The sequence below is a fragment of the Mauremys mutica genome, chromosome 14, assembly GCF_020497125.1.
Source record: "Mauremys mutica isolate MM-2020 ecotype Southern chromosome 14, ASM2049712v1, whole genome shotgun sequence".
Lineage (NCBI taxonomy): Eukaryota > Metazoa > Chordata > Testudines > Geoemydidae > Mauremys > Mauremys mutica.
Window position 1 is genome coordinate 22,269,738 of NC_059085.1, and position 23,154 is coordinate 22,292,891.

Genomic DNA, 23,154 nt, shown 5'->3' on the forward strand with positions numbered 1-23,154 from the left:
TAATGATAGCTGTGTGTACGTTAATGCCACCACATTACAAGATATACATATTAATCTTACCACTGCTGCAGGCAATCATATTATTTACTGGCCTGCAGATAGAATGTTGCAAGTAGCTCTTAGATTTCAGGTATATTTTAACTGGACTAGAGTAGTGCCTGATCGGTTTCAGAATTTGCTTTCATTGTTACCAGAGGTTCAAAGAATCTCTGAGTTGCAAGGGCAAATTCACATGCTTCAGAATATATATCATGCTGATAACAAAGAGGCTTATGTATAAACAAATGCAAATGTTTTCTTTTTACTGTCTCCAGGATTGCTAGCTATTGTCTGTAACAAAGGTATAAATGCTTGCTGTGATTGTTTACTAATTGAGAGAGACCTGTCCGGGACAAGGGGCAACACTGTTTCCTAGGACACTCTCTCCCTCTATTGTAATTACTAGAGAAAGAATAAAGTATTTGATTTTGCTGCACCCAAACAAAAAGCGAGAACTGAGTTTTTCTTCGACAGGTATCTCATCTCTAACAGTGTAAAATACATTATGCTTCAGAGGAGGAGCAAGAAACTCTGTAATGGAATAACTTGGCCAATGGGGAAGTTTCTTCCCAATCCCAATCAGTGGTTGCATTTATGCCTCGATGCATAACAGTTTATATCCTCTATTCTTTTTTATCCTACCTAACATAACTGTGGATGCTCTTATTATCTATACAATTACCCAATGTTTCAATACTGCTTGGCTCTTGACCCAAATCTCTCTTATGGCACTGAGTTCCACAGGCTAATTATGAAATTCCTGTTATCAGTTTTAAAATTTCTGTTTTTCATTTTCATTGGTGTTTCCTTGTTCTCCTATTTCACCTTTCTCAAACTACAAGTGCCCAATTTATCTTCTCTGTATCATTCATTATGGTACATCCCATCATGAAATTAAAATAATACAGGATTCTAGTAGAGAAAAAGAAGCACATACTGTATAGCATCTCTGATAATCAAAGTCCTCAGGGCAGAATCTGTTTCTCCCTACACATCTGGAAAATTAACACAGATTTCCTGCTGAATCATGCAATATGTTCCACTGGTTTGTAGAACAAATCCCTTCTAGATTTTCAATACTATTGATCTATGATCACCAGAAGATATTGGTCTCAAGAACCAAGTTGTTTACAAGGGATATGAACAGAAGAACAACTATAAAAGAGGGTACAAGGGAAGATCAAGGTAGTGGAGAATTTATGCAAATTGAGAATGGCTGTAAAGCAAGAGCCAATTCTTATGCTAATTAACTGAACCCAACTTTAGTGCTGCACAACTGACTGTGCAATGTAACTTCTTCTGGTAGCACCCTTAAGTGCTGGGTAAAACACACAAGCAAATTCCATACATACTGTCAGCAGTTCACAGTTTTTGCAGCAGTAAGAACCCCATCAAGTATGAACAAACAGCTGAAGCTGGGAATAAATGAAGTCTTCGAGTTTCCATTATCTCACATTAACATAGCGTAAGTGCTGCAGTGTGAACAATGGAAGTCTCATTCACAGATAATCAGCTAGCACCCAGGCATTGGGATTGCCTAGGCAACAGGAAATGGTAAGATACTGGGTGGTTGTAAGGAGTATTTGGATAAATCAAGAAAAAAGGAATGCTTTGGAAGCAGGATACTCATTCATTTGCACAAGACACAGTAGCTTTTGTTCCCACAGAATAGTTTACGTTAATATCTGATAAACATTTCACAATTTCTTCTGAAACACTGCACAGTAAGAAAAAAAGTTACTCTGGATTAAGGAAAAGTCTCTCTGCAAGAATGTAAAAGGTGTAGAATGTGCTTTTAATAACCTGCTTCACACTTTTTACATGCATGTGGCTCTTGCCTCCATTATAAAGGGCTCATCTACACACAAATTGCAGAGATAGAGTTGGTTGGAAAAATTTTGAAAAAACAATTTTTCATCAGAATTTTCCAATTTATCAAAATTAAATTTATTTGAAGAATCAGTTTACTTTTGACAAATTACTGCTGGAAACCTGCCTATCTTCCTGCCAGGTCATGCCAGAGGCCTTGGAACTTGACAGCCAGTACTCGGAGAGGTTCGAATCTCCCTGACAGTCCACCAGGTTAGCTGCCATGGAGCTGTAGAGAACTTGACATAATTCCTAATTTGTAATTATTGTCAGCTTTTGCCCCCTATTGAAGAGCAGTCACAACCCTAACATAAATTATGTCAATTTCAGACCACAGCTGCTATGGCTTCCAGGGTTCCTGGCTCAGCTAGAGCCCAGCCAGTAGGCAGCTGAGGATTCTGGTGAGCATATTTTGTTTTGGAAATACATTTCAGTGTTTCAGGAAAAAAAAAAAAGTGGGTTTTTAAGTCCTGTGAACATTTTTGAGTTATTGTTTTTCGTCCTGAATCTGTATGAAAAATGTTTCTGAAAACTTAAAAAAATGCAGAACTAAAAAATTTGGTTTCTCAGCCATCTCTGTGTAACTTAAATTAATTTAAACAATGACACTTTTCTTTATACAGTCTCATATCTGATTATATCAGTTTAGCATGTCCTTGTAGCAATATACTGTAGCAGACTTACATTATAACATTTCAATGATGAAATTAATTCTTATATTCTATTATCCAGGCTCTATTTTTATATATTTTTTAACTTACACTACTCTACAAAGACTTGCCTACATAACTCAAGTTGAGCAATAGTAATTTTTGTATGCACTCACAAATAAATATACACTATTGTAGGGTTTGTCTAAATGAAAAAGTTGCACTGGCGTAACCTAAAATGTGAATTTAAACCGATATTATTTAACCAGTACAATCCCCTGTGGGGAGCGCAGTTTGATTTAAGAGTGCCTTTGGTATAGCTGAAGTAGAATAGCAATAGGTACAAGTTAGACAAACATATGAATCTTAAAGCAAAATAAGGCACATCTACAGTAGACACTTTTGCTGGCATTAGAATGTTGATTGGGGTGGGGTTGTGACATTTCAAGGCTGGCAAAAGCCCTAGTGTAGAAATGACTACTTGGCACAAAAAATGCATATTTTATATAGCTTATTTTGCTTGCTGAACCAGTGTAAACTATACAATCAAAAACACATTTTTGCTGGAATAAGCGGTGTTTGAGCATCAGGAGGATTTTGCTAGTATAGCTATACTTGTAAACTTTTAAGTGTAGATTAGCCCTAAAAGTATTTCTTCACGAGGAACAAAAGGTGTGTTCTTAAATCGAGTTACCTAACTTAAGGTAAAATCCTAGAAGAAGACAAGGTAGTCTGTAGTTTTCACATGAGCTAGCAAACTGCTAACTTGTGTGAAAACTACAAACTGATTTGACATCACTTAGATTTTACCTTCAGTTAACAAGTTAAGAACCGGCCTTTTTCCCTATGATGACAAGGCCACAGGAGTGTGCACTGGTTTAAAACCCATTTAATTTAAACCAGTAGAACTTTTGCATGCAGACAAATTCCTGATTTAAAAAAATGCTGATGTTTTAGAATCTGCATTTACATTACAAGAAATTAGAAAGGAAATTAATTATGCTCTCCTGGGTTCTATTCTGCTTATACATAGTTGCAGGGATCTACAGCTAGAAGGATGGGATTAAACTTATCAACCCATATTTATATTGCTGTGAAATCAAGAAATATTTGCTCGTGTGCAAAAGTACAAATGCACCCAAATATTTAAGTTGTGTGCACTTGTTTTTAAGTAAAAATAGTAAATTTATATTCAAATTATATTCCACCTTCTGGCTTCTGTCAAGCTGAAAGGATGAAATTTAGACTTGCAAACACTTAGGCACCCCATTTTAAAAACCATAAACACTTATATATTTTATATTATATAGTATAGTACAGGCATTAATTTTTCCTTGTACCCACTCAGATGGTACAGGTGTTATTTTTGTTCCATTTATTTAGCATTTCATAATTATGACTAACTCAATCAAAAGAAAAAATATTTTTAAAAATGTTCACAGCATTCTGTCTAGCAAAACCAGCGCTCAAAAATACTAAGAAACTCGTGAAAATTATAAACTGCTTTTGAGGAAAGAAACACATTTACACAAATCTCAATCCTACATTATGACAAGTTTCAGAGTAGCAGCCGTGTTAGTCTGTATCCGCAAAAAGAACAGGAGTACTTGTGGCACCTTAGAGACTAACAAATTTATTTGAGCAGAAGCTTTCGTGGGCTACAGATGCTCCGAAGAAGTGGGCTGTAGCCCACGAAAGCTTATGCTCAAATAAATTTGTTAGTCTCTAAGGTGCCACAAGTACTCCAATCCTACATTATTCATCAAATGTGACAAATATTGTCCAGACTGGCAAAAATAATATTTAAACAGTTATTAAATAAGTACGTTGCCTCAAAATTCTAAAAGTATCTGTTGGATCAATATGTTACCTACATTCACAGATTTTAAGGTCAAAAGAGAACACTGTGATCATCTAGTCTAACCTTCTACATAGCACAGGCCATAGAACTTCCCTGAATTAATTCCTGCTTGAACTAGCTCCTTGTCTACACTACACAATTAAGTTGATCTATGTTAGGTTGACATATAACCATCACAGTAATCACCGCGGTTTTTCGTGTCCATACTATGCTCCTTCTGTCGGTTGTGTGCATCCTCACGGGGAGCATTTGCACCAACTTCAGAGGAGCACTGACAGGTGATGTAAGTAACACACCGTCTACACAGATGCTGAGTTGCCCTAACTACATTGACCTAAGCGCTATGCCTCTCATGGAGGTGAAGTTATTAGGTCGGTATAGTGGGGGATTTACATCGATGGGTGCAATGCTGTAGTGTAGACACTTATAGAATTAGGTCGACGTAAGCTGCCTTACATCAAGCTAATTCTGTAGTGTAGACCTGGCTTAGAATGTATCTTTGACAGAGCTATCTTCCATTTTTTAATCCGAGAACCAGGGAAAATTTTGTATCAAATAGTAAAAAGTAAACAATGTGTTTAATTAACCTAAAGTTGATATGAAACAAAAAAGAAGAAGAAAAACAAAGAGCAGTAAGACTACATTAAGCAGGAGCAATTTTATACTTCTAGAATGAGTAATTTTTGAAGTATCTGGAAATGTGTGTGCGTGTATATATATATTATAATTTGTTACACCTATTATTCCTACTTCTTTCTGAGAAACCATAACACCTAATCTCTATCATGAAAGGATATAAATGTTACAATTATCCTAGCAGCTGAACAAGGATTAAATACTGAACCTTTGTAATTAGGTACTCTAATTTTTTTCATATCTGGACCAAATCCTTGGAAAACAAGTAAAGATACCAAACCAAACAAAACAAAAACAAAAAAGCAAAACAAACAAAGCAAAAAATTTGCTGGCTCCTCCTTCCCTGTCAAATACCAAATGCTGAATATTTTACAGTTTGCCACACTAAGGCCTGGTCTACACTAGGCGTTTAAACCGGTTTTAGGAGCGTAAAACCGATTTAACGCCACACCCGTCCACACTAGGAGGCACCTTATATCGATTTTAATGGCTCTTTAAATCAGTTTCTGTACTCCTCCCCGACGAGAGGAGTAGCGCTAATATCGGGATTAACATATCGGAATAGGGTTAGTGTGGCCACAAATCGACGGTATTGGCCTCCGGGCGGTATCCCACAGTGCACCACTGACCGCTCTGGACAGCATTCTGAACTCGGATGCACTGGCCAGGTAGACAGGAAAAGCCCCGCGAACTTTTGAAATTCATTTCCTGCTTCCCCAGCGTGGAGAGCTCATCAGCACAGGTGACCACGCACAGCTCATCTGCACAGGTAACAATGCAGTCTCCTGAGAATCGAAAAAGAGCCCCAGCATGGACTGCACGGGAGGTACTGGATCTGATCGCTATATGGGGAGAGGCTTCAGTGCTAACAGAACTGCGTTCCAAAAGACGAAATGAAAAAGTATTTGAAAGAATTTCTAAGGCTATGACGGATAAAGGCCACAGCAGGGACTCAGTGCAGTGCAGAGTGAAAGTTAAGGAGCTCAGACAAGCCTACCAGAAAACCAAAGAAGCAAACGGAAGGTCCGGGGCAGGTCGAAAAACATGCTGCTTCTATGCTGAGCTGCATGCAATTTTAGGGGGCTGCGCCACAAGTACCCCACCCCGACCGTGGATTCCGAGGTGGGGGTTGTAATCTCTGCCATGGCTGAGGATTATGCAGACGGGGAAGATGAAGATGAAGAAGAGGACGACGACCTAGCAGAGAGCACACAGCACTCCGTGAGCCCCAGCAGCCAGGAGCTTTTTATCACCCTGACGGAATTACCCTCCTCCCAGCCCTCCCAAGCAACTATGCCAGACAATGACGCCATGGAAGGGACCTCTGGTGAGTGTACCTTTGCAAATAGCAAACATTGTTTTTTAAGCAAGCGTTTTTTAATGATTGATTTGCCCTGAGGACTTGGGATGCATTCGCAGACAGTATAGTTACTTAGAAAAGTTTGTTAACATGTCCGGGGATTGAGAGGAAATCCTCCAGGGACATCTCGATGAAGCGCTCCTGTAGGTACTCCAGAAGCCTTTGCAGAAGGTTTCTGGGCAAGGCAGCCTTGTGCCGCCCACCATGGTAGGACACTTTACCACGCCATGCATGTAGCAAGTAATCAGGTATCATTGCGTGGCAAAGCAGGGCCGCCCAGAGGATTCCGGGGGCCCGGGGTCTTCGGCGGCGGGGGGCCCTTCCGTTCCGGGACCCGCCGCCAAAGTGCCCCGAAGACCCGCGGCGGGAGCCCCCCTCCGCCGAATTACCGCCGAAGCGGGACCGCCGCCGAAGCGCAGCCCGGTCTTCGGCGGTAATTCAGTGGCGGGGGGGGGGTCCCCGCTGCGGGCCTTCCGGGCACTTAGGCGGTGGGTCCCGGAACAGAAGGGGCCCCCCGCCGCCGAAGACCGGGCTGCGCTTCGGCGGCGGGTCCCGCTCCCACCCCCCGCCCCCGCCCCCGATGGTCCCGCTCCTCCCCCCCGCCCCGGTCCCGGCCCCGGCCCCAGCCTCTTACCGAGCACGTCTCCGGCGGGGCCTGAGCTCAGTCCCGCTCAGAGCCGCGTGGTGAGGGGGCGGGGCTGTGAGCTCCACGCCGAGCGGAGGCAGCTGCCCCGCCCCCTCCCCACGGCGCTCTGAGCGGGGCGGGGCTCAGGCCCCGTTGGAGCTCCCAGCCCCGCCCCGCCCACCACGCGGCTCTGAGCGGGACGGAGCTCAGGCCCCGCCAGAGACGTGCTCGGTAAGAGGCTGGGGCCGGGGCCCCGACGGAGACGCTGAGGCTCCAGGAGAGGGGCGGAGGCGGGAGCCTCCGCTCTTCTCTTGGGGGCCCCTGCGGAGCCCGGGGCCCGGGGCAAATTGCCCCCTTTGCCCCCCCCTCTGGGCGGCCCTGTGGCAAAGCATAGCAGCGTATGGTCCCGGTGATTGCTGGCTTTCAAGAAGCATCCGTTCTTTATCTCACTGTGTTATCCTCAGCAAAGTGATATCGTTCAGGATAACCTGGTTAAAAATCAGGAATTTAAGTAAGAGGGATGGCCATTTTCCTACTGGGTTCGTGGACTGCAGCAGCTTAAAAAAAATCCTTTCCTGCACATAGCCAAGCGGGGGGAGGGGAGGAGTGAAATGCCGATGATCTTTTTTGTGTTTGGTCAGCGGGGCTTCCCCAAGCTACCAGCCACGCAGTGGGTGGGGGGTGGGTGGGAAGGGTGTTGATTAGCAGGGAGCTAGTATTAGCCATGCGTTGGGGGGAGGGGTAAATCACTACAGACGCCGAAAGATAGTGGCTTACCATGGCCGCATGCAAGCTGAATTCTGATGCCCGGACCTGTGTCTGTGAGATCTGTAACTCCAGAGCTGCAAGCACTCAGTATTAAGATGAAAAATGCGACCTTGTAGGGAAATCACATGTGCTATGTAAGGTGAATAGTGCTGTTCACTGTGAAAGAGTATAACCATTGTTCTGTAAAATGTATCTTTTTAAATATTTCTCTCCCTCATGCAGCTGCAAATTTTTCAAGCGTCCCTCCTCCATCCCAAAGGCTAGCACAGATAAGGCGGAGGAAAAAGAAGACGCGAGATGAAATGTTCTCGGATATTATGGAAGTTACACGCAATGAAAGAGCTCATCTGAATGAGTGGAAGGACGTGGTATCAAATTACAGGAAAGAGGCCAGTGAACGTGAGGACAGGAGGGACACCCGAGATGAGAGGTGGCGGCAGGAAGACCGGCAGGAAAATCAGCGGTGGCGGGATGCAACTCTGGGGCTGCTGCGTGATCAAACTGACATGCTCCGGCGTCTGGTGGAGCTTCAGGAACGGCAGCAGGATCACAGAGTGCCGCTGCAGCCCCTGTATCACCACCCTCAAACCTCACCATGTTCCACATCCTCCTCACCCAGACGTGTAAGAACGCGTGGGGGGAGGCTCCGTGCACCCGCCCACTCCACCCCCGTGGACAGCCCAACCAGAAGGCTGTCATTACTGTGAAATTTTTTTAATGGCCTTCTCCATCCCTCCTCTCCTCCTCCCAAACCACACCCTTACTTCTCTCCCTCTTTTTATAATGAATTAATAAAGAATATATGATTTTTAAACGAGAGTGACTTTATTTGCATAAGTAAGCTGTACTCGAAGGGGGAGGGTGAGTTGCTTACAGGGAATGAGTCAATCAAGGGGGGGTGGGTGTTCATCAACAAACACAGCAGTCACACTGTACCCTGGCCATTGATGAAGCTCGTTTTCAAAGCTTCTCTGATGCGCACCGCTTCCTGGTGTGCTCTTCTAATCTCCCTGGTGTCTGGCTGCGCGTAATCAGCGGCCAGGTGATTTGCCTCAGCCTCACACCCCGCCATAAAGGTCTCCCCCTTACTCTCACAGAGATTGTGGAGAATACAGCAAGCAGCAATAACATAGGGGACATTGTTTTGGCTGAGGTCTGAGCGAGTCAGTAATGTGCGCCAGCGCGCCTTTAAACGGCCAAATGCACATTCCACCACCATTCTGCACTTGCTCAGCCTGTAATTAAACAGATCCTGACCACTGTCCAGGCTGCCTGTGTATGGCTTCATGAGCCATGGCATCAAGGGGTAGGCTGGGTCCCCCAGGATAACGACAGGCATTTCAACATCCCCAACTGTTATTTTCTGGTCTGGGAAGTAATTCCCTTGCTGCAGCCGTTTAAACAGAGTAGTGCTTCTGAATACGCGAGCGTCATGAACCCTCCCTGGCCATCCCACGTGGATGTTTGTGAAACGTCCCTTGTGATCCACCAGTGCTTGCAGCACCATTGAAAAGTACCCCTTCCGGTTTACGTACTGGGTGCCCTGGTGCTGCGGTGCCAAGATAGGGATATGGGTTCCATCTATCGCCCCACCACAGTTAGGGAATCCCAGTGCAGCAAAGCCATCCACTATGGCCTGCACGTTTCCCAGAGTCACAACCTTTCGTAGCAGTAGCTTAGTGATTGCTTTGGCTACTTGCATCACAGCAGCCCCCACAGTAGATTTTCCAACTCCAAATTGATTCCCGACTGACCGGTAGCTGTCTGGCATTGCAAGCTTCTACAGGGCTATCGCCACTCGCTTCTCTACTGTGAGGGCTGCTCTCATCTTGGTATTATGGCGTTTCAGGGCAGGGGCAAGCAAGTCACAAAGTTCCATGAAAGTGCCCTTACGCATGCGAAAGTTTCGCAGCCACTGGGAATCGTCCCACACCTGCAACACAATGCGGTCCCACCAGTCAGTACTTGTTTCACGGGCCCAAAATCGGCGTTCAATGGATAGAATCTGCCCCATTACCATCAGGATCTCCAAAGCGCAGGGGCCTGCGGTTTGAGATAATTCTGTGTCCACGTCCTCATCACTGTCATCGCCGCGCTGCCGTATCCGCCTCCTCCTCGCCTTGGTGTGAAGGTCCTGGTTCACCATATACTGCACGAGAGTACGCGAGGTGTTTAAAACATCCACGATTGCGGTATTGAGCTGAGCAGGGTCCATGCTTGCTGTGCTATGGCGTCTGCACAGTTCACCAAGCAAAAAAGGCGCGAAACGCTTGTCTGCTGCTTTCAGGGAGGGAGGGGTGAGGCTGTACCCAGAACCACCCGTGACAATGATTTTTGCCCCATCAGGCACTGGGATCTCAACCCGGAAATTCCAAGGGGCGGAGGAGGCTGCGGGAACTATGGGATAGCTATGGAATAGCTACCCACAGTGCAACGCTCCAGAAGTTGATGCTAGCCTCGGACCGTGGACGCACACCACCGATTTAATGTGTTTAGTGTGGCCGCGTGCACTCGATTTTATACAATCTGTTTTACAAAACCGGTTTATGCAAATTCGGAATAGTCCCGTAGTGTAGACGTACCCTGAGTGCTCCAGAAACTAACAGCCTTGCTCCTAAAGTCCTCCAGAGCAAGGTTACCTTTTGTAGATCTAAGGAGGTCCAGGTGCCTGGCAGAGGAATGGGTATATAGCAGATACGGGAGGATGCACGCATCAAAGAGAGCCCAACTCCTGCATGTCTTAGGAACTCAATGCAGAAAATCCTTTATACACTTACAACCACAATTCATCTGGAGATAGAGAGAAGAGCAGGTCTCTCCCGGATTCCTTGTGCACCTCTTACAGTGTGCAAGACTATGGACATCTTTGATTGCCACATAATTTAGGTCTAATGTGATTCCTAAGTCATGGGCATCTTGCTTGTATCATAATCTGTATCCAGAAATAGCTACGGCATGTGACATAATCATCACAGTTCCTGTCCACACTACCAAAGTCGTTATACTACTCTACGTAAGAGTTCACGTAGAATGTACTTCTCACTCAAAGCAAGATTTCTACAGGTTTACATTTTCATATTACTACATAGTATCAGTTTCTGTCAAAGAGCACACATACAAATCTGAAAGAAAACCAATAATCCATCACTCAGAAGGATCCATTTATTCTTACTGGAAATTGATTTTAAAATAAATAAAAAAGCATAATACATGCATTTAATTTTGAAAATAACCTGAATTCTGACATAGTATTGATGCTGTTTTGAATTAAAATATTTTAAATTAATTTTTGTTCATACATCAGCTAACAGATTAAATTAAGCATATGCTTACCTGATTTGAGTATCTCATGCTAACATTCCGCTGATCTTGTGGCGGTATGTAACGCCCTACTGGGTCAATGTCTTTGGGATTTACTAATCCATCAACTGAAAGTAAAACACAATTGAAACATTATTAAAAAGTCTGAGCACTTTCAAGGTAACATATTCTATTACCGATATTATGTAACCCATTAGTATTACTTTCATTAATGAAGACACATAGCATAGAAATAATAGCTTCAGGTCCCATTTTGAAAGGACCACTACAGTCTCTAAAGACAGGCAATCAACTCCCAAACTCTTTCTTCATGCAAACTGATCAAATATTGCCTTAAATCCCTTCTCAATAACTAAATCTCTTCCCATGTCTTAATTTCCCCAAAGCATCCTACAGCTGCATTTGTTCCTGGATCGGTGCTCATGTTTGAGATAAGTGACAAGCCATAATGTGCCAATACTGTCAGGAGCTCCTAGTACAATTAAACTTGTGACCAAAACAGCAAACATCCACCAAAGCGGGTATAAAAGCCCAACAGCCATACACAGCTTGTTTCAGCCATCATAGCATACCCATTGTAACAAGGAAATCATCAGGTGCTAATGGATGCTGCAAGATAAGGTGAATTTCCCCTATAAACACTCAACTCTGCCAGCTCAGCACTGAAAGAAAAATTCACTTCTGATCTCAAAACTGACAGTCACCCATAGCCCTAAGCATGATGGAAAGCCTGCAAAAAAACCCACACAAACACCCTCCCGCCCCACCGCCAACTGTGCTAACTAAATAACAATGTTTAGCAATATAGATACCAAACATCAACCTGAATGTGAATAAAAGGGAAAGGAGGGAGAGGGTGCAGGGTCATTTTATTAATGGTGAGTGGAGCTGAACCTTTTATTATGTCATGGGGAAGGGAGGAAATCAACAAGTCAGTGGGATTCAAAACTATGAGTAGAGTAGTTGAAGAAATGGAATAAGTTTTCTGGTAAGAGTATTTGTACAGAAAAATATTTGCATTCATACAATACCATGTAACTCATCTGACCAATCAAACAGTGATGATTCATACTGAACACTTGCATATAATTGTTAGTGATCAACTGATGGAGTTAAAATAGTTTTGAAAAGGTGTGTCAAATAATTTTTTAACAACAAATACATTTGAGGAAATATCTCCATGGATATCCTGTGAACAGAAAAAGAAGTTAAAATAGTCAAATTACTACTTAAAAATTGTTTGCTCAGCTATAGTTACTGTACCAGTCTCCGTCTGTTCCTAAGGCCAACCCCACACTAGTCTACCTCACCTTTAATACTCTCTGAGCCAATCAACCACATAGCACTGAATCTGAATGCTATTCATATCTACTCATGGCACCAGCTAAGGAGAGATGCTTGATGAAATGGAGATCTGGATTCCTTAAGAGCAAGAATGAACTCCTAGGCAAGCACTGCTGTCCTTCAATGACAAGTCTTGAACCTGCAATTAGTTCTGTTAGCATGGACCCTTGCACCTAAGCGGTTCCTCACTGAAGACAACGGGGCTCCATCAGGCAAAGGTATTTGACCCAGTACATCCTATTCAGGATAGAAGCAACAGTTCTCAGAAAGTTGAAGAAAAGTTTGATCTTCAGATCTGTGCCTCAAAACATAATCAGAACATTGTGATTGTATGACAATATTCCAGGGGATGCTTGCACAGGAGTTAATGTAAAGTAGATGGTAAAATGGATAAAGCTTTACAGAAGAAAACAGCAACTTTGATAGTGCCTCTCTCTCCCATCTCCAGCTCAGTGAACGGGATGTTTGATTGAACAGGCTGAGGAAAGAGAGAAACTACCTGCGAAGAGCCACCATAAAAGAGGAAGAGTACAAGGATGGAAATTCAATGCAATACTAATAGTGATGGTCAGCCTTCAAAGGCTTTTATGTCTGCTTAAGCTTTGAGCTTACACAAAATGTCTCAAGGTCTTCCCACACTCTCATCCCACCCAGATCATTCTCCCTTCCGAGGAAAGCTCCTGCATATTTTTAAAAATATGATATTCCAAGCATGCAGTTTTGGACTGGAAAATAATAAAAAAATAAATTTCATTATAATTAAACATTAAATGCTGAAAATACAGTTTAAAAATAACACTAAAATGGAAAAATGTAACATACATTTGTCACTGATTTTATACTTTAAAGAATGGGACAACACTAGAACTAATTTGTGACAATTTTATATTTGGTTAAATTAAAATAAATAAAATACACAAACTGAGTAATCAGAACATGATCCACACTTTAGGTGAATTTGTTCTCAAGTAATTAAGGCAAAATATGAACTAACTGAAAATATCTACATAACTATAACAACAACTGGTGATACTTCCAACAAAGGTGGTTAGAATGTCAAGTTCTTTTGATGACAGGAGCATCAATCTCAACAAGTAAATGTCTATCACAACTTCTGAGGTTGCAAAACATGCTACTTTATTTTTACTAGAAATAGGACATTTAAAAGCAATACATATTCTGAAACGCTGTGCCCCCAAATGAAGAAGAAAGAAAAATTATTTGCAATTTTGAATGAAATTCTGGGTTCTTTTCCTCATTTGCTCAATGTGATGTAAGGGGAATTGTGTTGATTGGCTATGTAAGTAGTAGGTAAGTCGTGCATAGGTTTCAACACAATCAAGAGCTGAACCACTACATTTCCTTTTATCTTATTTATTTTGATTATATATAACTTGGAAAAATGCAAGAGAAGTGAATGGAAGAATTACTAAGAACAGATAACTTACAGGAAATAGTCTTGTCATCAGAAATAGTCAAGAGAGTTTGTTTGCTTCTAGTATTGGTTTGTTTTTTATAGTAATGTATTCCCAGAATCACCAGTTATTATAGTTATATATATGTTTTCAATTAGTTGTTCATATTTTTCTTTACCTACTTGAGAAGAAGTGACATGGAAATGTATTATATCACTCTCCAGAAGTATGGATCATGTTATGATTATTCAATACCCATTAAAAAACCTAACCTCCCAAGATTGGTTGACTTGTGAGTATGGCAATGGGATAGTGAAATAATATGTCTTTCATCTCTAGTTCATTGGTTTGAATCCAGCCTACACTGGTATTTGTTGCTGTTTAGGAATTCTGCTACAGCCTTTGTGAAGCGTGTCAAACGTGCCTAGTAAATAAGTATTTACAGATATCACTATAATCAGGACTCATATTGGCCATGTCACAAGGAGTAGTTAAAGACTGAATAAGCACAGAGAACTGTGATGCTACTGACCAAAGAAATTTGATGCTACTATATCATGGTTATGACATACTGACAAATAGATTTGAAAAGCTTACACTGTTTCACTTCTGTGGCTCAGCTAAAAGATTGTTGTCTTAGTCTGGTACTTTCCTCCAGTCCTAATTTGCTTGCTCTCTCTCTCTCTCTAGTGCAGGGGTCGGTAACCTATGGCACGCGTGCCAAAGACGACACACGAGCCAATTTTTAATGGCATGCTGCTGCTTGCTGGGGTTCCAGCCGCCGGCCCCGCTCAGCCCACTGCCGAACCCAGACCAGCAGTGGGCTGAGTGGGGCCAGCGGCCGGGATTCCGGCAGGCAGCAGCGTGCCATTAAAAATCCTGCCTGGCCCGGCCCGGCCCAATCGTCTCCACCCCTCCCGCCGGCATTAGCACAAGCTTTCCTGACCTCCGTCACTTCCGGCGGGAGGTTGTGTTTCCGAATTAGCGTGTCCATACCACTACCTGGTGTCCGCGGAGTCTGAGCGGCCCTAGAAGCGGCCCCGCCAGCGGAGGCAGGAAGAGGGACCCAGCTCCACAGGAGTTGCAGCGCCCGCAAGGCCTGGAAGGGGGGAAGGGTCCCGGGTCCCAGCTGCACCGTGTGCCCGCCTGCTCTGAGCACAGCCGGCCCCGCTCCCTGGACTCAGGCAGGCTGCCCCGGGGTTGGAGCCCCAGTGTCGGGATGAGCTTGGCTCTGTACTGGGGCAGACCACATCCTACAACCCAAACCCGAGCCCGGGGGCTGCAGCTCGCTGCCTGCTGGACCCTGGGAACAGCTGGGTTGCACCTCCTTCCCCACCCCAGGTCATTGGACCCCATTCCCCTCCGGCACTGAGGGCAGAACCCAGGAGTCCGGAGCCCTAGTCTCCGTCTGCCCCCAACCCCCTCGAACAACTAGAGCCCAGGAATCCAGAGGACTCTAGGAATCCAGAGTCCTCTCCTCCCCCGAGCGTCGGACACCAGCCCCATCCCGGAGACCAGGAGTCCCAACTCCCACCCTGCTCCCTGCCCTAGCCCCCCACTCCCAAGTCCCTGCCCTGACCCCTGCACCCCCCTCACACACACCCAGCCCTCCGCCCTGACCCCCACCATACCCAGCCCCCCCATACCTCATGCCCTGACTCCTGCACCCCCTCACATGCACTCTGCCCTGACTCCTGCACCCCCGCACATACCCACCCCCACCCTGAGCACCAAATGGGAGCTCCTGCACCGCCCCCCCCCCACATTCCCACCTGCACCCCTCACACCAAATGGGAACTGCCCAGGTAAGCACTCCACTCCCAAACCTTCTGCCCCAACCCTGAGCCCCCTCCCTCATTCTAGCTCCTGGACGACCCTACACCCCAACCTCCAGCCTGCTCCTTCACCCCTGCTGGTCTGGGGTTCTGGCTGCCGGCCGCTTGCCAGCCAGGGTCCCAGCCACTGGTCCCACTCAGCCTGCTCCCGGCCTAGGTGAATGGAATCCCAGTCTGGCAGCAGACTGAGCGGGCCGGCGGCGTAAGATCAGCATTTTAATTTAACTTTAAATTAAGCCTCTTAAACATTTTGAAAACTTTGTTTACTTTACATTTGACAATAGTTTAGTTATATAACATAGACAGAGAGAGACCTTCTAAAAAACGTTAAAATGTATTACTGGCACGCAAAACCTTAAATTAGAGCGAATAAATGAAGACTCAGCACACCACTTCTGAAAGGTTGCCAACCCTGCTCTAGTATGTGCGCTTGTGTGTCTTTTTCTCATGAATTTTTGTTTGTGGGAGCTATCTGTTCTACTCCTCCTCACCAGCACTTCCAACAGCCAATTTGCTCTTTAGCTTTCCTTAGTAAAAGTAGAAGGAGCCAAATTTTCTGGTGGAGGAGAGCAATACACAACTTTTTCTAAAACAAGGATGACCAGAGAATGAACTCCCTTTCCATTTTTCCCCCAGTCAGGGACTGATAACTTCTGCTATGCTCCCAAGCCTCTGCTCAACTGAGAAACAAGGGGAAGAGTCTGTCCTAAACTTTGGATTTTGGATTTGTTTAGTTGTTTTGAAGACTCATTAATCTAACTTCACAAACTATGCACTAACCAATTGATGTTATTACACTGCTGATCACTACTGAGTATGGATTTATGAACAAAGGTTTCGAAAGCTAAAAGTGAACAATAACCAGTTGAACTTCTGGACAGTGCAGTGAACAGGAAATGGAAATCAGTGCTCACCTCATTAGCTCAGGTGTGTTTTTGAGGGATCCGGGAGCAATGGGGTCACCCTTGCCCTCCAGAGAGATCTCACCCAGGAGCCACTGGGGCAGAACTATACATGCCCTCCCCCCATATCCTCTTCTCCCTTTCTGCTGGCCACACTGTGTGCATCTGGGAGAGGGGGAGGGTCCTGCTTCTCTCTCGTTTCCACCTCCCCACCTTTCCCTGTGCCGTAGGATGCCCTCTCACATGGCATCTGGGAGCCTGCCTCATCTGCTGCTGCTGCCATTCGACAGAGATGAGCTGCCTGATCAGTTCTCACCTACTGGGGGATGCAAGTTGCTGCTGCTGCTTGCTTTTGCTGCTGCAAAAAGCCATTTCAAACTCTGCTCCCTTGTCTAGGGGGCCAGACCTCTTGTAATACCAGAAGCTGGACTGATCATCAAATTTTGTTTGGGGTCTGGAAGGGATTCCCCTTGTGTGGAAAAACTGGTAAACTGCTATGTGGCTTTTTCCACCTTCCATCTGGCAGCCTGAAGGTCCAGTTTAGGGGTTTAAATTACACTTGTGACAACTTTGGTGGGTTCCACTGAGATTGTTAGGTTAAAGAATACCATCTAAGGTCCTTATAGGCCAATGGGCTGCCTGGGCATGGGCTCTGAGCATGACATTGTGGATTCCACCATGCATCACGCACTGCGTGGCTTCTCTCATCTCATCTATCCTCTTTCCTTTGTTGGAGGAGAAGAAAGGGTTGGGATTCTGATTTCTAGCCATGATCGCTGGGCAGGCCTGAAGGTGTAGAGGGGACACAGCCCTCATACCTGCCCTGAAGTCTGTAGATCCTGGGGCCGTTGGTGACCAACTGAAATCTGCACTGGAACAGCCTTACCCAGGTAGTTTGGGGAGTGGTTCCCCGTTGGTTAATAAAGTTGCAGCCTCCCTATTTAACGATGTTACAGTGTATGCGTCTCATTGTTGATATGTACGCATTAATGTGTTTAGTGAAACACTAATTCTGTTTGACCGTGAAAGGATTTGTGTGCGCGCGCAAGCGTGTGTGTTTGTTTTAACCAGTCACTTTGACTACATAACTGAGAATACTTGTCTCACATCAAATGATCTAGGAACTGAAAAAAAAATATTCAAAATGTAAAAATAAAAATGACCTTAATACCAGTCACAGGTAAGCATCAAACCCATCATATCTAATTAACACACGGCTGCAGTTACAGTCACACTTAAATCAAATAAGCCCATTTTTTTTTCAAGGAAGCTTGCAAAAAGAACATATTTAAGACACAGACACCAGTGAATGTAAAGCACACAGATAAATTATGGAATAGTTTTGAGCTCCTGTCTAGAGTTCCATCATTTAATACCACCATAGATTTTGTTTTAGCTTTGAAGCAGAGCAATGAGCAGCTATCACAAAGTGATCCTGTGTCTGGGGTTCTAAAAGGACAAAATTATAACTAAATACTGTTAAACCTCCCTTGTGATATGGCAGCTCCAGAAGATGCCATTCATAATCATCATACCCTCTGGATATATTATTTTCCATTATAGAGTCTTTTTTATAGGAAGAAACATGCATTTATTCTACAGAAACAAAATGGAGTACTCTAATTAGTTAAAGTAGATAGTTAAGGATTTTGTAGCACTTGTTCAACTAAGCTGTAAGAAGAATTTATACTTTCATTTTAAATGTGAAGCTGTCTACACTATGAAACAAATCTTCCTTAGGTATATGCTACAGATGGGTCATAGTGTACACTCAAGTTATTCATGAACGAGACAATAATTTGTACAGGATCTTGAAAAGCACTATGCAGTCTGACTACCAGGAAATTAACTAGTGGTCAAAAAAAGCAAACAGATCTGTTCGCTACATCAGCTAACACCAAAAACTTCAGCAGCAATAGAAAATGACACTGATTTTGAAATGAAAATGCTCCTGAATACAGAAATCTAAAATGGGTTAAGATATGTATAAACAATCCAAGTATTAATAAAACTAACTGATTTATTAACGCATAGGATAAGAGAATATGTGGGCTCCACTACATGTACATTCATAACTGTAATTCTGAATAGAATCACTTACAGTCATGCTCAAGCCATAAACTAAACTATTCCTGAATCAATGACCTTTTTGCTTGATGTTTTTGGAAAGCAAGAACCATACTGAATGTGTTGCTCTATGATGCTTCCAATTTAGCTTACATTTGTATTTAAACCAACCTGTGACTGAAAGCACTTTTTAGACCTACATAAAGCCAAAATCATTTCTACATGAGGTCACTTATACATGAATGCACAATTGTTAGACTTGAGTTAGAAGGACTTATTCCAATATCCAATAATCATCATTAGATTTAAAACATCCACCTCAGTGTACATTCATCACCACAAATGCATGTTTTCGGTCCATTGGGCTCGAAAGCAGAACCTCCTTTGCTGGTAACATTATTTCTATTAACAAAAGCGGATTTTCTAAGCCCTATTAAATCCATCTGGCTCTTTACTTCATAGGCTGAGGTTCTCAACCTGTGGCCTAGGACCAATGGTGACCCACAAAGCAGGATACAAGCATCATGTGGAGAGGCACAGAACAGATGAGAGAGAGAGAGAGAAATGAAAAAAGAATAGATGATATTTTCCCAAAAAAGGACAACATTTGTAGAACTAAAACCAGATAAATGCATTGTATCTACTATCCTAAGTTATCGATTACAATTGTCAGCAGGGCTTGAAAAATCTACTTACCTAATTGAGTAAACAATTTTTCCCAGCAAGTGACATCACCTTGTGCAAAATTTATACTCCCTCCCCTCCCCCCAAGACCTTTTAGTTGGAAAGACAACCCTGCAAATGTGAGCCTAGCTTAAACCCAAGATGAGCTCCTAAGGCTACAGAAAGACAGCTCCAATGCCTCTACTGATCAAAGCTTCCTTAAGATGCAACAGAGCAAAATGTGAACAGAATTTTGTTAGTATTTACTGCTCTTTTTCAGATCTCTGTGAGCAGCAGTGAAACCTGCAAAATCCGGCGAGCGAATTTCATTCTGCTGCAAAGATGTAGGACAAGGCAAAGAAAATATGTTAGTAGCAGTAGTAGTGAATACAACATGGGAAAAAGTTAAATAAGAAGATAAGAGGAAAGACACCAATGATAACTTAGGAAATGATTCAACATGATTAATTATAGGACAGAAAAAGGAAAGTAACAACAGGAAGGGAAAGAAGGTAAAACAGAAACAAGGGGATGTAGCAAGTAGAGCTGGTCAAACAGTACTTGGCAAATATTTAATCTGATATATTTTACCAGTATTCATCAGCTACAGAGCCAATCAAATACTATTTAGCAAACCTATTAGATCAATACCATTAGAATTCATCAAATATATTCAATACCTACTTCTTCCAGCTATCTGACCAATCTTAGTAGGAAGTGGCATCTAAAACATTAAGTACAAGATTGACTGCTAATATTACAATTAAATATACTACACAATAAACAGTACACAACTCCTTAATTCACTTAATTTGCAGCAAACATAGCCTGGTGGGTAGAAAGGGTGTGTGTGTGATACAAGTATAGTCTCCCCGTGGCTAGCAAGCTTATTGCTTCACTAGGAGGAGTCAAATACATTTTTCAGCTCTGGTCAGAAGGATGCTGCATACGGGATCATAACTGGCAAGTTATGAAGAAATGTGTCCACAAGACCAACCCTCTATGAAGAGGTCTACTTTGTGAAAAAGTGCCATCTCTACTAATGCACAGGCTAATATTGAAAAGTGTTTGAAAGCTGATAGAACTTAATTCTTATGAATATCCCCCACTCTTTTCTTTATTCCCAAACTTTATTCTCTCATGGGATCCTTGACTTTGTATTTCAGGTGATTTACCAGCAATGAAAATTTTCTCAATCTCAATGAAAATAACTAATTAGTTTAATCATTATGGAGTTCTAAGTGGTAACCTAACCTTCTCAGCAGTTTGGAAGTTAGGGCAGTCATTGGCACAATAAACCTTATATCTGGCATTTCCTGTTTCGAGTGCTTAATTGTACAACCTTCAAGTTTTATTCATCATAAAATATCAGGGTTAGAAGGGACCTCAAGAGGTCATGTAGTCCAACCCCCTGCTCAAAGCAGGACCAATCCCCAGACAGATTTTTGCCCCAGATCCCTAAATGGCCCCCTCAAGGATTAAACTCACAACGCTGGTTTAGCAGGCCAATGCTCAAACCACTGAGCTAGCCCTCCCCACCCACTGAGCTACTGGTTCAGAATATAATTTTAATGTATTAGAGTGGAATATGATATGTTATAATGCTGGCAGGGGTGTGAAAGCAAAGGTTAGTGGCTGAAAGATAGAAAAGTGTATTTGGGGACGGGGTGGAATCAGAGGAAAGTTTGAAACTTTAAAAGCTGACAGGGTGTTTCACACATGAAGTAACATGGGAAAAAACACACGTACACTGCCATTGTAGGCAGTCCCATCATACCATACCCTCCATAAACTTCTCAAGCTCAGTCTTGAAGCCAGTTAGATTTTTTGTCCCCACTACTGCCCTTGGAAGGTTGTTACTTAACTCCACATATTTATCAAAGCAGAGGTAGTGACTGACTTTTATATACATACATACACATACACATACAAAAAATAACTTTCCGGAGTCCATTCAAAACTTAAATCTGGATATGTGTATTGGTTTAAAAAAATGTTGACAAGAAATATATGTTTTATTACTAACAGTCAGATGTGTGATTAACATGGTCTGAATCTAGTTTTATCCATTTCATCTTACCCAAGAGTTTTGCAATGATGTACAGTGCTTGTCCCCACAAGAAAAGCTTTCCATCACGTCCACTGTTGCTTGGAAATCGTTTCTGACTACCAGGATTTTTCTTTTCTAATTCAACAAAGTCAGCTGGCACATAATAATACTTGGGTACAACTGGATAGCCTGTGGAATTTTAAAATAAATACATTAAGTAAGTAAATAAAATTACTTCTGTTATAAAACTGAAGTGAATTTAAAATGGAAAAAAATATACACTGATTATCTGTTTGAACTGAAAGGTTGCCAGCAGTGTGTTATCCTTCCAAGGCACTGCAAACTGAGGGCTGTATTAAACAGTACTTTATTTATGCCTGAACATACTTTTTACATGATTTCTTTACTGGACAAATGTACTGTCTCTTAATCGGGGCGGCTCTAGACATTTCGCCGCCCCAAGCACGGCGGCATGCCGTGGGGGGCGCTCTGACGGTCACCGGTCCCGCGGCTCCGGTGGACCTCCCACAGGCAGGCCGCCAAAGGCGGCCTGCCTGCTGCCCTCCCGGCAGCTGGCAGAGCGCCCCCCGCGGCATGCCGCCCCAAGCATGCGCTTGGCGTGCTGGGGCCTGGAGTTGCCCCTGCTCTTAATATTCTATTCAGGGCAAAGCATAATGTCTATTTATTTATAGATAGCAAAAAATGTATGCTGTCTAGAAATGAGTAAAATACTCACAGATAATCAAAATTACTTGAAAATGGAAAATTCTGATATTGGGAATATTAGTAACTAAACTTTCCAAATATAATCATCATAATCTTTGTAAATAATGAAACAGAAAAAAAAAAAAAAAAAGGTTTCTGAGTAAACCTTGCATTTAAACCATCAATTCTTTTCCCAGATAATGAACTCCTTTTCTGATTAGATGTGTTTTTACAGAAGAAATAAATTAGGTTTTATATTATAAATTATAATAAAATTATAATACAGATATTTTATATTATACATTATATTAAGTGCTGTGAAGCATTACTCTCATGACAATATATTCTCTCCACATTACTTTGATCTTCTGTTGCTACAGTATTTGCAATAAAATTTAGAAAACTTAAGTATACTCTGTAAACATTCCGATAACTCAAAGGAACCTACAATTCATTGAAACTACTATCGCACAGTACCTTCAGATGAGTGTTGAAGCAAAGGATCCAGAAGCTCCTGATATTCCTTTACTTGTTCTGGATTTCCTCTAAAAATTCCTACAAATAACCAAGTAAAATTTCAATTAATAAATGACTTTTTTTTTTAACATGTGAATTTAGTGATCATGAAAAGGTCTATACTAACACCCCTGATGATTGGACCCTAATGAGTTATCTGCAGAATGGATACAGCACAGGCAGTGACAAAGCAAGTGTCCTCATGATCCTCTGCTAATATGTCTCAATCCTGGAACACTCTAAGGTCTTGTCTATGCAGGAAAGTTTTTTGGGGTCTTTAGGATGCACTTTTCAGATACCTGAAAATTAGGTGCCCAACTCCCATTGAATTTCAAAAGAATTCAAGTGCCTAAATCCTATAATACCCTTTGAAAATCCCTGAATACATTTTATGAAGGCACAGTATCTTTAATACCAAGAGCAAAGTTGGGAGGAATCAACTACACTTAACCTGGAAGGGGTCAAATTGTGTCTTGAAGGGGCTTGGGGATGGTTTACCAGCTAGGAAAGGTGGAGGGAATTTGGGAT

At 42.8% G+C, this 23,154-nt stretch overlaps 1 protein-coding gene across 6 annotated transcripts in view; it reads right to left on the minus strand.

Annotated features, from left to right (window-relative positions):
- PHKB (phosphorylase kinase regulatory subunit beta) overlaps window positions 1–23,154 on the minus strand; it is a 205,777-nt gene that overhangs the window by 63,713 nt on the left and 118,910 nt on the right. For all 6 annotated transcript variants that reach the window (XM_044987605.1, XM_044987603.1, XM_044987602.1 and 3 more), the window contains 3 exons: window positions 22,588–22,665; window positions 21,436–21,594; window positions 11,142–11,236 (listed from right to left, as the gene is read on the minus strand). In XM_044987605.1, the coding sequence (XP_044843540.1) occupies window positions 11,142–11,236; window positions 21,436–21,594; window positions 22,588–22,665 (332 nt within the window). The remainder of the gene's footprint in view (window positions 1–11,141; window positions 11,237–21,435; window positions 21,595–22,587; window positions 22,666–23,154) is intronic.